The sequence below is a fragment of the Carassius carassius genome, chromosome 45 (assembly GCF_963082965.1).
Source record: "Carassius carassius chromosome 45, fCarCar2.1, whole genome shotgun sequence".
In the NCBI taxonomy this organism is placed as follows: Eukaryota; Metazoa; Chordata; class Actinopteri; order Cypriniformes; family Cyprinidae; genus Carassius; species Carassius carassius.
The window spans coordinates 3,416,201-3,430,835 of NC_081799.1; the positions used below are offsets into that span (position 1 = coordinate 3,416,201).

The 14,635-nt window shown below is 39.2% G+C and overlaps 2 protein-coding genes across 2 annotated transcripts; both read left to right on the forward strand.

Moving 5' to 3' along the window:
* Positions 1-15: 15 nt before the first annotated feature.
* Positions 16-5,883, forward strand: LOC132126957 (uncharacterized). Its single transcript, XM_059538581.1, has 5 exons — positions 16-123; positions 850-874; positions 4,474-4,569; positions 4,920-5,777; positions 5,873-5,883. Exons 1-5 carry the CDS (start codon positions 16-18, stop codon positions 5,881-5,883), a joined length of 1,098 nt encoding a protein of 365 aa, XP_059394564.1.
* A 94-nt stretch (positions 5,884-5,977) lies between these two features.
* On the forward strand, positions 5,978-13,935 carry LOC132127353 (uncharacterized). The gene is made up of 11 exons (XM_059539177.1): positions 5,978-7,115; positions 7,873-8,040; positions 8,505-8,675; positions 8,749-8,850; positions 9,870-9,980; positions 11,067-11,245; positions 11,334-11,491; positions 11,974-12,016; positions 12,204-12,390; positions 12,873-13,008; positions 13,748-13,935. Exons 1-11 carry the CDS (start codon positions 5,981-5,983, stop codon positions 13,845-13,847), a joined length of 2,490 nt encoding a protein of 829 aa, XP_059395160.1. The 5' UTR covers positions 5,978-5,980; the 3' UTR covers positions 13,848-13,935.
* The last annotated feature ends 700 nt before the right edge of the window (positions 13,936-14,635 follow it).

Sequence of the window (14,635 nt, forward strand, 5' to 3'; positions counted from 1 at the left end):
GCTGAATTAGGCGCGATGCTTGAAATGGGGGTAATAGAAGAGTCCAACAGCAACTGGGCGGGTCCAATAGTTTTGGTTCCAAAACCCGATGGCTCGGTCCGTTTCTGTGTGGACTACCGCAAGGTGAATGCTGTGTCGAAATTCGACGCATATCCAATGCCGTGGGTTGACAAGTTACTTGATCGGCTCGGCACGGCTTGCTTTTATTCGACGTTGGACCTTACGAAGGGATATTGGCAGATCCCCTTGTCTCCATTATCCAAAGAAAAGACAGCTTTCACAACGCCGTTTGGTTTACACCAATTCGTTACCCTGCTGTTCGGCTTGTTTGGGGCTCCAGCCACCTTCCAGCGGCTCATGGACAAGATCCTGCGACCCCATGCTGCTTATGCCGCTGCCTATCTGGACGATATCATTATATTTAGTAATGATTGGCAGCGGCATATGCAGCATTTGAGGGCGGTTTTGAAGTCGCTGAGAGGGGCTGGACTCACGGCAAACCCGAAGAAGTGTGCAGTTGGGCGTGTGGAAGTAAGGTATCTGGGCTTCCACTTGGGGCATGGACAGGTGCGTCCCCAAATTGATAAGAAAGCCGCGGTTGCGACCTGTCCGCGTTCTAAGACCAAAAAGGAGGTAAGACAGTTCTTGGGTCTGGCGGGATATTATAGACGGTTTGTGCCTAATTATTCGGACCTCACCAGCCCCTTGACTGATCTTACTAAAAAGGAGGCGCCTGATACAGTCCAGTGGATGGAGCCGTGTCAGCAGGCCTTTATCCAAGTGAAGGCTGCCCTATGTGGTGGGCCGTTGTTACACGCTCCTAATTTTTCTCTCCCTTTTCTTTTGCAGACAGACGAGTCGGACCGGGGGCTGGGTGCAGTCCTGTCTCAGGAGATGGAGGGAGAGGAACGGCCGGTGTTGTACATTAGTCATAAGCTCTAAGAGAGAGACTAAGTACAGCACCATTGAAAAAGAGTGCCTGGCAATCAGGTGGACCGTCCTCACCCTCCGCTACTATCTCCTGGGACGGGAGTTCACCCTCTGTTCGGACCACGCCCCCCTGCAATGGCTCCACCACATGAAGGATACCAACGCGCGGATCACTCGGTGGTATCTGGCTCTAAAGCCTTTTAAGTTCAAGGTGATCCACAGGCCGGGTGTTCAGATGGCTGTGGCCGACTTCCTCTCCAGAAATGGGGGGGGGGGGGGGGGGGGGCGAGGCTGCAGGCCGGATGGCTCCCCGGCCTGAGTCGGGCGGTGGGGGTATGTGGAGGCGGAGGCATTAGCGAAGTCTGCAGCCGGAGAGAAAATTGGGAGACGAACGGTGAGTGAGCGGGCTCAACGGAAATAATCAACACCTCTCTCTTGTTTCAGTAATGGCGTGGAGAGAGTATTTAACGCCAGGAGAAACAGGAGCAGAACGAGAGAGACCCGCTGCTGACGTGCGTGAATGCCAAAGCTGCGCATACCGGACTGAGTTTTCTGTTTATGGTGCGAGAGGCACTGTCTTTGTTTTATATTTTTGTAATTAAAGTCGTCAGCAGTAAAGCCGACCCCTCGTCCTCTTCCTTCCAACCTCTGAACTAATTTACAATCAAGCCTGGATTACTGTAATTCTCCTTACTGTGGCCTGCCTCAAACAGCTATTTCTAGTCTGCATATTGTCCAAAATCTTCTCAAATCTTATTTGTTTTCTCTGGCACTTGATTAATGTCAGTTTAAGGATTTGATGTCAGTTTGCTCTGATTATATTTTAATGATTTTTTTTTATTTTATTTTTTATAATGCATGTCTCATATTATGCTTTTTATATATTGTGTTTTGTTGTACAGCATTTTGGCGTTTGGCATTTTACCTCTGTTGCTTTTATATGTGCTATAGAAATAAATTGTGACTTGACTTGACTTGACAGTGCTATCCCAAGTGTGCTACTGAGCATGTTTACCTGAAAAAAAGCCATATATGCGTGATGAAAATTTCAAATCCATTAATTTACAAATCATGCTTTATGATAAAAGCATTTTGAGGACATAGCATAGTATTATACAAGGAACAATGTAAAAAAAGTATATATTAATCAATTTATGCACATATTTTATACATATATTTATTGATTGATTTTAATTTTGGACATCTAGCTTCCCATCTAGTTTTTCAGTGGTTATATAACTTGTTTTATTTTAACTTAGTTTAATTGTATTTTTATTTTAACAGTATATAAAATATTAAAACATAATTTTACTGTACACTTTGGCAGGCAGCTTTAAATATTCTCTTTAAACTGTTGTTAATTTGACTCCCGTCTGAAACCGAAAGACAGGAAATGCAGGCCCTATCACGACAGTGACAGTCTCACTCCTGTGGCTCCCAACCTGTCAGTCAAAGTCCAATAACAGCCTCTCACAGACAAACTGAGCCCAGCAGTGTGTGAAAAAGAAGTGTGTGTGAAACAAGACAAGTGCATGGTAGCCATTAGAACTGGAGACGTTCCCTCCCAAAGGACGTTAAAACCTTTGAGATGGGGCACTCCCTCATCTCTAACCCACTTGTGAAGACAACACAGTGCAGGTTACATCCTAAGCCTGAATACTGTTGTTTCATAACAAAAACAATTTCTCACCTCACATCCTAAATCTGGTTTTGAGCCATGAAACACATTAGAAGAACATCATTAAATGCACATCTGCTTTAGATCTCATTAATGACACTGACTTGCATTTTATTTAATCTATTCTTTATTATTATTATTATTATTATATATGCATACTGTAGGTGTTTTTTGGAGTATGGGGGTTGTGAATGTGGGAGGGAGTTTTTAGCAGAGTTTAAGCAGAATTAAGTTATATTTTGTTAAAGAAACTGAAAAAAAAATAAAGAAAAAGAAAATATATATTCATGGAGTGTCATGTGTCATGGAGGACTAGTGGTACCACTCAAAAACGTAATTCAAAACTGTTTATTAATTACATGATTAAAATGTTAAATAAATATAATAATAAAATGAGGCTTGGCTGTAAAGCCAAAGGCCATAATAACACATACACTTCTCACAAAAATGATTATATTATTACAAAGATATTGTGGTTCAGAGAGATCTGTCACGTGTTTGTTCTTGTTTGTCCTTATCTGGTTTGGTTCCTGTTCTCATAATTAGTTAATCACCTTCGTTCTGTTCACCTTTGCTGATTGATCATCTCGTTTGCTCTGTTTCCCTCCTGTCTTCATAAGCCTTCAGTTTCTGTCTGTTCTTCATCCTGGATTAATGTTGATTTAATGGTACACGTGAGTTGATGCTATTTTGCTCTTGTGTTCTTTGTGTTAAAGTGGAATTAAAGTCTATTTTGGTTACTCGTGCACTATCTACAACCACGTACTGTGACAAGAACTTGGCAAACCACATGTTATATGGTCATAATGCATTTATAAAGTTTAATCATTTGCAAAAATAAATGTAAAATGTTTTTTTTAATGAAAAAAAACAAAAAAAATTTTTTAGATATGCTTTAGATATGATATATATATATATATATATATATATATATATATATATATATATATATATATATATATATATATGATATATATATGGCTGCTATTATGTATATAAGTACATTTCCTTACAAAAACTAAATAGGAAATGCGATTGGTTACCTTTCAGAAGGGTGTTTCATACACTGACACAGGGCTGGGTCTCAGAAGGATTAGTTCATTTAAGCTCCTTCTGGGCTTTATATCAAGAATAGAACAATAAGAAGTGGAGCAGTGCACTGATATCAGCTGCTGTTGATGCAGATACCGCCTTTACATCATTACTTCTCTAAAGGAACCTCTGCTGAAACGTGAACCGACTGCCTTCAGGTAAGAATGTACATTGGTCTGGATCTGTATATAGTTTCATATAGTTTAAATGTGTCTCTTGTAGTTAGTGATTGTCATGGCAAGGTTAAGACTTTGCTGACTCTTGCAAAACTCTGTGTCTGCAAAACAAGGCAGACACACACATTTGTCATCATATGTCTTGTCTTCCATAAAAATTATATATATATATATAGAAAGAAAAAACTAATGTTACATTTTTGCAGTGATTATTATTTGTTTGTTGACTGACTTCTTATAACAGCATTTATGCACACAGCTTTTATGATTATATCGAGAGACCCTATGAAATAGTCAGGCTTTTAAAAATGTATTTGTATAAGGATCATTTGAAATGAAATAGTGTAAGTGTTATAAGTTAGTTAGTCTTGTTTGTGTTAGTTAGTGAGGAGCAAAATGTCACAGCATTTATTCATCTAGTTTAATGTTCATTTCTACAATAATAAAACATTTTCATTTTTAACATTTCAGCTCGTATAAATGAACATTACTTTGGATTGATCAATTAATTCTTTAGTTTATGAATGAATAAGAGTTCTTTACAAACAAACAACAACACCACAGAAGATGAGACTGGCCCATGTTTCTATGTTTTAGTGTACAGGACTGTAGATGTCAGGTCATCCAGCAGAATGAGTCGGAGGAAGAGGAGGAGCCGCAGCCACAGGAGGCGGAGCTCCAGCAGCAGTAAACGTGAGTGCTGATCTATATGTGGACCGTAATCCTCTAAACACTGTCTGAGTCACGCTGAGCTCACACCTGCAGCACAGGTGCCCGATTAGGGGCCGCAAAAATCTGCATTGAGATCTCAAAAAGGACTATGAAAATGTACTAAATTATGTCTGTAAATACAGAATGTATTGTAGTCAGATTATGAGTAATTCAAAAATGTAATATAATCTAATTACAAGTTCTTAATTTTTGGAATCTGATAAAGTTATCCAGATAACATGATCCATTAGCAAGCAGCATGAAACATGAACAAGTCTTCTGTTACAAATAAGACAATGCAATGCATCTAAACTTCTTTTCTTTTTGTACAGAATGCATCTCTCCATATCATTTTCAAAGACCCACAATGGTGGACACTGTGGAAGCTGCAGAGAAGGGAGAAACTGACTCCTTCTGTAAAGAGCATGAACTGTCAGTGTCTGAAGACGAGAAGGAGACTGAGACTCCAACCACGGAGAAAGAAAACAGACCTGGGAGTTGCAAAGATTTCTTCCAGGACAAAAAGAAAAAAGACTCAGAACCAGTACACAGAGGTCCAGGGTTAAAAATCACACATTCTGTGACCATCGATAACTTTGGACTGTCTTCTCCCAGAGTTGTGTTCGAATGGTGCCATGAAGCAATGGTTAGTAGTGTAATAGCAGTCACAACCACTGAGGTCAAGTGCATGAGCCCAAATATGAAGCTTGAGATCAATGAAGTTGTGACATCGGATGTTTCAAATATCAAGACAACCTTTATCGTTCAAAACCACAGAGACAAAAGAGAAGAGACTCATTTAAGAACTGAAAAACATCAAACTCGAAAAAACAACCACGTGTGTTCATGGAACCGACAAGGAGCAGATAACAAACTAAACATCAGTGAGACTATCAGCCTCACTAGCATTGCAGAGCTGAATTCAGAGTCATCGCATGCTTCCAAGAAGCAGAGCTCATTGGAGGATCCCGAAGAAGTGGCTTGCCGTAAAAGCTGCTGTCAAAACAACTCCCACTGGGGAAACACAGGTGGCCAGACGGACACAGATTTCACACTGGTTGATGGATCCTCCTCTTGTTCATCACCCTATGATTTCTGGCAACATCAGAAACAGCACTTACTGCCCAGCAGTCTCAATAATGAGGCATTATGGGATATCCCTCCCCCTGATGAATTTGCTGATAAGAAGAGTAATGCACAGGATTTCCTGGCAGAAAAGGTTGCATCTTGTCAAATCAGTCCCAGAGAAAGATTCACTGGCCACGACAACACTAATTGCATGCAGCCAGCATCTGAAGTTACCTTGTATAAAGAGTTTACACGCCAGAATACACTGGACAACGGGACAAAAGAGCCCAAGTGTGAGTCCTCGAGTCCTCAGGAACACTTATTCATGAATCCCAGAGCTTCAATAAACAGATCCTCTTTCACTAAAAACTTCATCGACAATCACGGAAGGAACACGCGCTTGCGCAACAACAGCATCGCCTTCCTAGAAACTAATCCTGCAGGCTACATGGACATTCCTCCCAAAAGACGAAAGACGTACCCGGGATTGTCATATCAAATGAGTCAAGCCAGAGAGAGCATTCCCTCATACAGAGAGTCGTTTTCCTCTGGCACACTGTCGTCATTTTTCACTCAGTCGCTTCCCTCTCAGGCAGAGAGGATGGGCAGATTTTATGAAGAAGACGAAAGACTTCGTCCGCTTGGGAGCCGCAAATCTTCCTGTAGCAGCAGCTATAGACCAAGCTCCAGCTCCACAACAGGTCCAGACTCTTGTATTCCCAAGTTTAAAGATTTCCGCTCAACAAAGAACCCCTTCTATCCATCCAGGTCTGATGAGAGTCCAGAAGAAGTCTTCTGTAGAGGCCAACGATATCATGGGCCAGCAGAGCTTCAGCCGAGTTCTGGTTTGATGATCGTTGATGATGTGGATCAAGATGGTGCGCCTGAGCTGAATGAAGTCAATGAAAGTGGCTTTGACGAGGACATGCTGGAGCTGGATGAGTCCATTTCTCCAGGTGACACTATGGAGAGACATCAAAGGGAGCTTCTTATCCATGTCATCCCACCTTCCTTGTGCAACTCTGAGGAACAAATTGATGAAGGATTACCCAACAGTGACAAGCATAACACATGTGACAGAGACGAAGCCGACGCTCCGAAGAAACGAAGAGGTTCGGTAATGACAATAATCACTGGGCACTGTGAGCAGAGATTTCTGCAGGGCAACCATGTCTTCTCATTTGATGAGGAGCATCAGACTGATGCTTTGAGCCCTACTGCGTCTCCCATAGAGGACCTTGCCTGCGTCAGAGAAGCGGTGGAGGAGCTCCAGGATTTCTCACAAGCAAGAAAAAACACAACTTCTGCAAATAGTATACTAAACTTACATATGGACACATCCTCTCAACAGTCTGGAGAAGTGCGACCAAATAAAGCCCTGGATAAAACGAGCACAGATGTCTATAGGACAACCAAACTTTATAAAAATGACTTGCCTGAAAAGCAAAGTGCCTCAAAAAGTAAGCAATGAAACATTTTACACTATGCTTTCTTAAAAAGTGGTTTTCACTGGTGTGTCACAACCTCCTTAAAACTCTGAATGCTGGAGAAACTGAAACTCAACATATTCACTCACACACAGTTTCACTCACTCTCTTGCTCATGTTTCAGTTGTGATATTGTGGTTTTCTGATTACAGTTTAAATAAGCAATGAAATTTTCAATGTTTATGTTTATAGTAAGTGACACACATTTTAGACACAATATTGCTGATATCAACTGTTTTTGCTCTCTTCTGCTAACGTCACAGTCACAGTGGTATTTTAATGATTTGTGTATTTGAATAAATCAGCTGAGTCAATGATTCAAAGACATATTCATAAAGTTACTCACTTTAAATCATTTGAATGACTCGTATTGAATCATTGACTCACTAATTAAGGCTTTAACTACTGCCGGTTTTAGTTCAGTTTTATAGCATATGTTCATTTTAAAAATGGTAAGAATTTACATGAAAGGGGACAGCGAGTCATTTAGCAACCAAAACCATAATTTATTTCATTTACCCTTTCATTTTAATAATTTTGCAGATTGTTTTACCAATGGCCAGTTTTTGGGCGTTTTTGTTTACAGTTGTTTTGTAGGATCATCTGTGTTGTTGGGCCACCAATCTGTGCCCTGAAACTGAAAATGACTAAAACAGTATTTTGTTGGCTTTGGCTTTGCAATGTTGCTGTAATCATACCTATCGATTTTTGTGTGTTTTATCATTCATAGATTCATTAGAGGTCAAAGAGCACCTCAGGCCTCCAACAGACTCCATTCATAAAGATTCAGAGGAGCATTCAGACCACTGGGCAAGGAGACGCAAGCTCTTCAAGGAGAGCAAACAGCGCAGTTCTGCAGGAGGAAGCTCTATTACTAGCAATATCACAGAGGAATCAGGTATCTACTTACATATTGGTTTTGAAGGAAGTTTTTGTGCAATCAATGCATTTTTTCCTATTTATGGCAACACATATCAGGTCACAAAAAGTGAATTTAAAGCAGGGTGACCATGGAGTCTAAATTCTCAGTTTACACTTGCTCTTCTGAAGCTAATAATTATACTTAAAGCTATTTGAATATATTAAATATTACATACATTTATTAATGTAGCCTTATACATTTAAGAAGGACAGGGAATTTACTAATTTTAGTCACTTTAAACTATCCTGCAAGTCGTACTCTCCTGCATTCAGCTCCCAACTAGTGTGTTTGATACGCCAGATTTCTGGCATATTTTTGGTAGTTTGGTCTTGTATTAAGAACAAGTTGTACTATCAAAATGACTATTATCAAAATGTTGTCTACCGTAGGTAGAATGCATTTTTATTTAAAACATTGTCTTCTGTTTTTTTGTCATTAAGACACAATGAACTCTGAGGACACTCGTTCAGTGGACATGTCAACGCGGGATATCGAGGACAGAGGATTTTACACAGAAACCTTTCACTCAGTATCATGGATCTACCATGGAGATGAAGTTAACCAGGATGCAAGTGCACACTGTCTCAGCAGCTGTACTCGACCAGCAGCAAGTGGGTTCATGACATTCTCGGATGAGTACAGGCTATTTATGATTTGCAGTGTTTAAAATGCATAATGTTTCAGTTCGTGAGCGGACGGTGAAAATCAGCAAAGGCATGGGCGAGTATCCCTGGGGCTTCAGGATTCAGTTCTCCAAACCCATCGTGGTCACTGAGGTGGACACAAGTAAGTTATTATCAAGAATACATATCTGGTGCTTGGCAAGGTAAAGGAATGAGAAACTCACTAGTTATTTTTTAAATTAGATTTTATAAAAATACTAGCTTGATGGCATTGAATAATCAGAATCAGAATCAAAAAGAGCTTTATTGCCAAGTATGATATTCTGTTCTAACAACATTTGGAGCCAATCAGGCTTTTAAAGAGACAAAACTGCAGTACACAGGAGATGTGACATACTTGAGAAGATCCACTACATAGTAGATATTTTAACACACTTGTTTTAAATATGTCATTACATTCTGAACATGCCTTTGTGCAAAAAGCTACACATTATAACAATATTGATTTAAAAAGTAAATAATATAATAAATCTGCATGACATTTTGTGCAACTTTAGCCTTAGCCTTAGCCTTAGGTCTTTCTCCCTACTGGCAACTTCAAAGCATGGTATTAATGCTGAATATTCATTGTAGTCAACTGATCATTGTCTTTATTGTTGATAATCTTGAGTCGCCATATATATCAGTGTCAGTCAAATGCATAAAATAAAACGGGCTAGATTTGAATGAGATTACTAAAAGAGTTGTTGTAGTTGTAGTGCTATAAAACTATGGCACATATATATGGCCACAAATGCATGACTTAACAGTAACACACTTACATTACAAACGTCAGTATATTCAGATGAATATGTACAGTCTCATTTGTGTATTTCGTGATGTATTTAGGAGTAGAGCTTCATTGTTAGGTTTTCCACAAAATCACAGATTTGTAAAAGTAGAGAGAGAGATTGTAGAGAGATGTTCTCTTGAGAGCAGGTTTGAACAGCTCTACTACTATGCTTTAATCACATGGGTTAGTTTTGCAAATCTACCACGAGCAGATGGACAATGCAGGAATAGACACCAAATTTTCTTTTCAGTTCTCTAAATGCTAACTCATTGTAAATACTAGTAGCACAAAGTGCGTCATTCATGGGCCATGTTCCTGTGATGTTGAGAGGTCAGTCGTCTGTGTTTCAGATGGAGCAGCGGAGGAGGCAGGTCTGCAGGTTGGAGACTATGTGCTGGCGGTCAACAGCACCGATGTGACGATGGTGCCACACTCAGAAGCGGCAGACCTCGCACGACAAGGTAGTGTGGACACCTATTACTGCATGGACAAGGTTTTGATATTTTGAGGTGATTTTAGGTTTGTTGGTTTCATGCCCTGTCCTCTCTGCAATCATTTACTGTACATTGACTGGTAGTTTGACATATAGCTGCAGTGCTGGGAAGCAACTAGTTATATATAATTAATTTAATCACAAAATAATAAGTTTACACTTTATTTTAAGGTGTGCTTGTTACAGTGTAATTATACATTTAGGAGCAGAATAATATTAATGAACAACATGTAGTTACTATATGTTTAGGATTAGGGTTACTTCATGTAATTATGCATAATTTATTGTTGCTATTATAATAGTAAGAACATGTAACGTGTAACAAGGACACCTTAAAATAAAGTGTTACCCAAAATAAATGTAATTATAATGAGAATGTAATTGTATTAAATTACAGTTACTTATGAAAATGTTAATGATTACAAAGAGGTTTACATCTGAATATTTGCTCACATTCATATACAGATGACATTTTTTTTCATAACTTGCACTGACTGCTTTAAAATATGAGACACCAATGTTTCAGCAGTTTAGGACACATGCTTCTTCGATAACACATTACCTGTTTTGTCCAAGCTATTGTTAGATGCCAGTACTGTATCACAGTTACTAAACTATTTCTTCTTATGATTTTAAATCTGTATTTAACCCTGGAATGATTTTGAAGTAAGTCTGATTTAGTTGGAGCTGTGATTTAAAAATAAATTATTTTAATCTTAATTCAAGGGATGGAGGATTTTAAAATTCTGACAGTAGTCAGTGTTGAGTGCTACTGTAAAGATAACCCTGCCCGATTTACATGCTAGAAAATCATTAACAGTTGAAAACATTCGAGAAGTAATAAAAGTAATCAGTTACATTACTTAAATAAAGCAATTGAAATAGTTACACTACTATTACATTTCCAAAGTAACCTTCCCAACACTGTATAGTTGCAATGTTATTTATAGTGGACTACCAAGATAAAGTCATAATGATGCTGTTGTACTGTATAACTTCATGAGCTCACTTTGTGTCTAATTGTTTTATTTGATTTCTGGTTCGAATAATAAAGGCCCAGATATTTTAACTCTGACCATTGGCTCGGACATCAGTCGAATGCCGAACACTCCTCGACCGGCGTGCAGGGGTTACTTGCATAAGAGGACTCAGTCCAGTTTGCTGAAAGGCTGGAGAAAGAGATGGTTTGTGCTCAGACAAGACTGCTGCCTCTATTACTACAGAAACAAGCGTGTGAGTGCAGCTCTCTGTTTCATCCCGACAGATGAACCTGCAAAATCTGAAGGTGCATTGCCATGTAAACTTGGCTTCTCATTGACAGGATGAAGGGAAGAGCCGAGCTCAGTCTGTGGTGAGTCTGGAAGGAGCTGTGGTGGAGGCCGACTGCAGTTTAGGAAAGCCGTTTGTGTTCAGATGCTGCCCTGTGTCTGGGAACCGAGTTTACTACCTGTGTGCCACATCAAACCAAGAGATGAAGAGGTGAGAACATTTGTGTATGTTACAAAGAGAATTGTGTGTTGTGTTTTGCAAAAAGTATTTTATGAAATTGAAAAGGCTGAGAATTAGCATATGGTTTTGCAGATTTGGTGTGTGCTTCTGGTCTTAGAGTGTCAGAAATTGTGCGACAAGTAAAGATTTTGTGTTTAAGCAGTTGAAAAAAACAAAACAATCAATGGTACAAGCATCCTCCAGCATCACATAAAGTTGGGGTGGTCATTAAAGGTGTTCCCGAGAGAAAATACTTGTTAAGAATCAGGATTCACAGTGTAGCTGTCACACAAGTGTTTCAAATTAGTTTCCTCAACACTTTAAGGAATTAGACTCATAGAGCCTTTCCCATGCAACAAGACTTAATGTTGCTGTTTGCATTGTGCCATCCAGCTTGTTTCAGACGGACTGATTAATAACTTACATACCAAAAACCCATCTAACAGATGAGTTTGTAATTGTTTGTTTCTCAGGTGGCTGGAGGCTATGGGTAGAGCAGTTCATCCTATTACACAGGTAACTTCCTAATCATTTCTGCATGCATTATTTGCTGTGGCATCATTACACATATCTATTTTCTATATATATACTCTATTAATGCAAAAGTGCAGGATGAATGAATAAACTGAACCGCATTGGCTGAAAGCGACTGATGTTGTTGTGGTAATGCTCATAACGCTAATGATGGTGCTTGTTGAGACAGGATCACGTGTGGGTGGATGTGACTCGACACAACTCAAACCTGCCCCCCCTGGCAGTCAAGAACCCAGAATGCCTTGGGTTACTGCACCAGCTGGACAGGAGCAAGGACTCATGGGTACAGCACTACTGTCTGTTGAAAGACGGATGCCTCTACTTCTACGCCAGCATTCGGTCGACCTGCGCAATAGGTAGCCTACGTCTGTTAACAGTGCAACTGCTATAATGGTTCACAATTATGATATGATTATGATTACAGTTAATGGCAAGATGAATTTTTGTGAGAAGTAAACTGATATTTCCTACTGAGACACTACAGCAAAAGATAGAAACAACTGACATAAAAATTTTTTGGGTGGTGATAGACTTTTGCACAGTAGTGTATGTACCTGACCTTGCCTGGCAAAAATTCCCACAGAAGCACTCCAAAATCCTGTGGAAAGCCTTTCCAGAAAAGTGGAAGTGCCATAGCTGCAGACGGAGGGACTAACGTCCATATGAACGTCTCTGTGTTTAGAATGCAATTTTATTAAAGTACCTGATGGTCAGGTGTCCAAATAGTGTATATATCAGACATACTAACAATTTATTTATGTTCTTTCATGCAAATGTTTTCAGTTTTCTTGCTTTGCTATGATGGCTAATACAGTAGCTCTCATTTGTCTTGTTGCAGGAGGAATATATCTGCATGGCTACACAGTGAGAGATCAGCCGATGGGATCCAGAAGATCTGCTATTGAGCTCAGACCTCCGTCTGAAGATTTTCAAGTGTTCTACCTAAGCGCAGAGAATGCAAATGAGAACAAACGGTAATGAACTTGATATTGAATAATGTTCAATCATGCATTTAAAAAGCATTCAGTAAATGCATTAAATCCACTTCATTATGCTAGTCAAAGGAACACTCCACTATTTTTGAAAAAAGGCTCATTTTCCAACTTCCCTAGAGTTAAACAGTTGAGTTTTACCGTTTCCTAATCCACAGATGATCTCCAGGTCCGGCTGTAGCACTTTTAGCTTAGTTTAGCATAGATGATCTGATTAAAAGTGCTACTGCCAGACCTGGAGATTGGCTGAGTGGATTAGAAAACAGTAAAACTCAACTTTTTAACGCTAGGGGAGTTGGAAAATAAGCCTATTTTCAAAAAAAAGTAGAGTGTTCCTTTAAGGCCACTTACAAAAAAAAAAAAAAACTAGGATTGAACCATTCCTTTACCAAATCTAAAGATTAAACCTAAACTCTTACCAGTTCCAGTATTTTTTTTCTAATACAATTTGGTGTTTTAGTCATTCAGTGGTCTGCTAACAATGTTTTGTCGTATCATATTAATTCATTTTAGTTGTATATGTTTGTGAAAAAAAAGTTATACGTAAAAATTGCCATTTTTCATATCTCCTGACCACTAGGTGACACTGCGCCGAAACACTGCAGCTAGCCTAAAGTCATGCTAGTTATAAAACACAGGCAGATTTCTGACAGGAAGGCCTTAGGCAACACATGGATGAAATGGCAGCAATTAACATCATCTTTTTCTCTTCTGTTTTCAGATGGATTAGTGCAATAAAATCATCTACAGGAAAATGGCTGCCATTGCATCAGGCAATTCAGAACTACATGAGCCGCCCATCCGAGGAAACAAGAATGTGAACAAGACTGACTACAGGACAGGCGTTCCTCAACAAGCATGACCGTGTTCAAACCATAGCATGAGGATCTCCTAATTTTCTCTTAAAATTAGATCTGTGAATATCCAGACATTGTGCACAGGTTGATCGGTTGGGTCTTGGTGGACTCCAAGGGCTTCACTTTGGTTGATGATGGTGAAGCTCTCATGCCTAAATGGCTCAAACGCATAGCCTTACAGACGCATGACGCCAAATTAGCATCGAGTACAGTATCAGAAAGTTTAGTTGTACAGTGCTAAAACTTCAGATCTTTACTCTTTTGATAAACGTTGAACTGATCTTGAGACTGCATTTACTTATTTACCAAAACTAAAAGACAAATTGATAATGGAGTGGTATGAACACAAAATAAAACGATTTAACTAATTGAAACTACAACGATCAAATCATCTAGTGTAAATAGTCATGATGAAACCTAAAATATCTCCATGTATAATATTAAAGTGCTTTTTTGACAGTTCAGTGCATGAAGTTGTCATGGTAACCTGTGCAGTGACGAAAGCTGGAAGCATAGAAATAGAAACCTCAGAGTTACATCAAACTCTTTTCTCTAATTCTCTCAGTCTTTCATTTGAAGCGATGATTGTTTTAGGTCCACTTAACCATTCAGATGTTCCTTGTATTCAGAGGACAGGTTAAGAAAGAAGGATGGCATGCATTTCTGTAAACCTGTTTGTGTATTCTTATGATGTTTTCCATTTTATGTAAAGACACTGCCACTGTTATTGTATATAACACACATTTCCTTCA

What these genes read in the sequence shown, in the direction of transcription:
- LOC132126957 (XM_059538581.1), top strand. Translation starts at nt 16, where the DNA reads ATGCTTGAAATGGGGGTAATAGAAGAGTCCAACAGCAACTGGGCGGGT. An exon ending in CGAGTCGGACCGGGGGCTGG is followed by an intron (nt 875 to 4,473) that starts GTGCAGTCCTGT and finishes TCTATGTTTTAG; the next exon opens with TGTACAGGACTGTAGATGTC. An exon ending in GAGCTCCAGCAGCAGTAAAC is followed by an intron (nt 4,570 to 4,919) that starts GTGAGTGCTGAT and finishes CTTTTTGTACAG; the next exon opens with AATGCATCTCTCCATATCAT.
- LOC132127353 (XM_059539177.1), top strand. Translation starts at nt 5,981, where the DNA reads ATGAATCCCAGAGCTTCAATAAACAGATCCTCTTTCACTAAAAACTTC. An exon ending in CTGTACTCGACCAGCAGCAA is followed by an intron (nt 8,676 to 8,748) that starts GTGGGTTCATGA and finishes ATAATGTTTCAG; the next exon opens with TTCGTGAGCGGACGGTGAAA. An exon ending in GGCAGACCTCGCACGACAAG is followed by an intron (nt 9,981 to 11,066) that starts GTAGTGTGGACA and finishes CGAATAATAAAG; the next exon opens with GCCCAGATATTTTAACTCTG.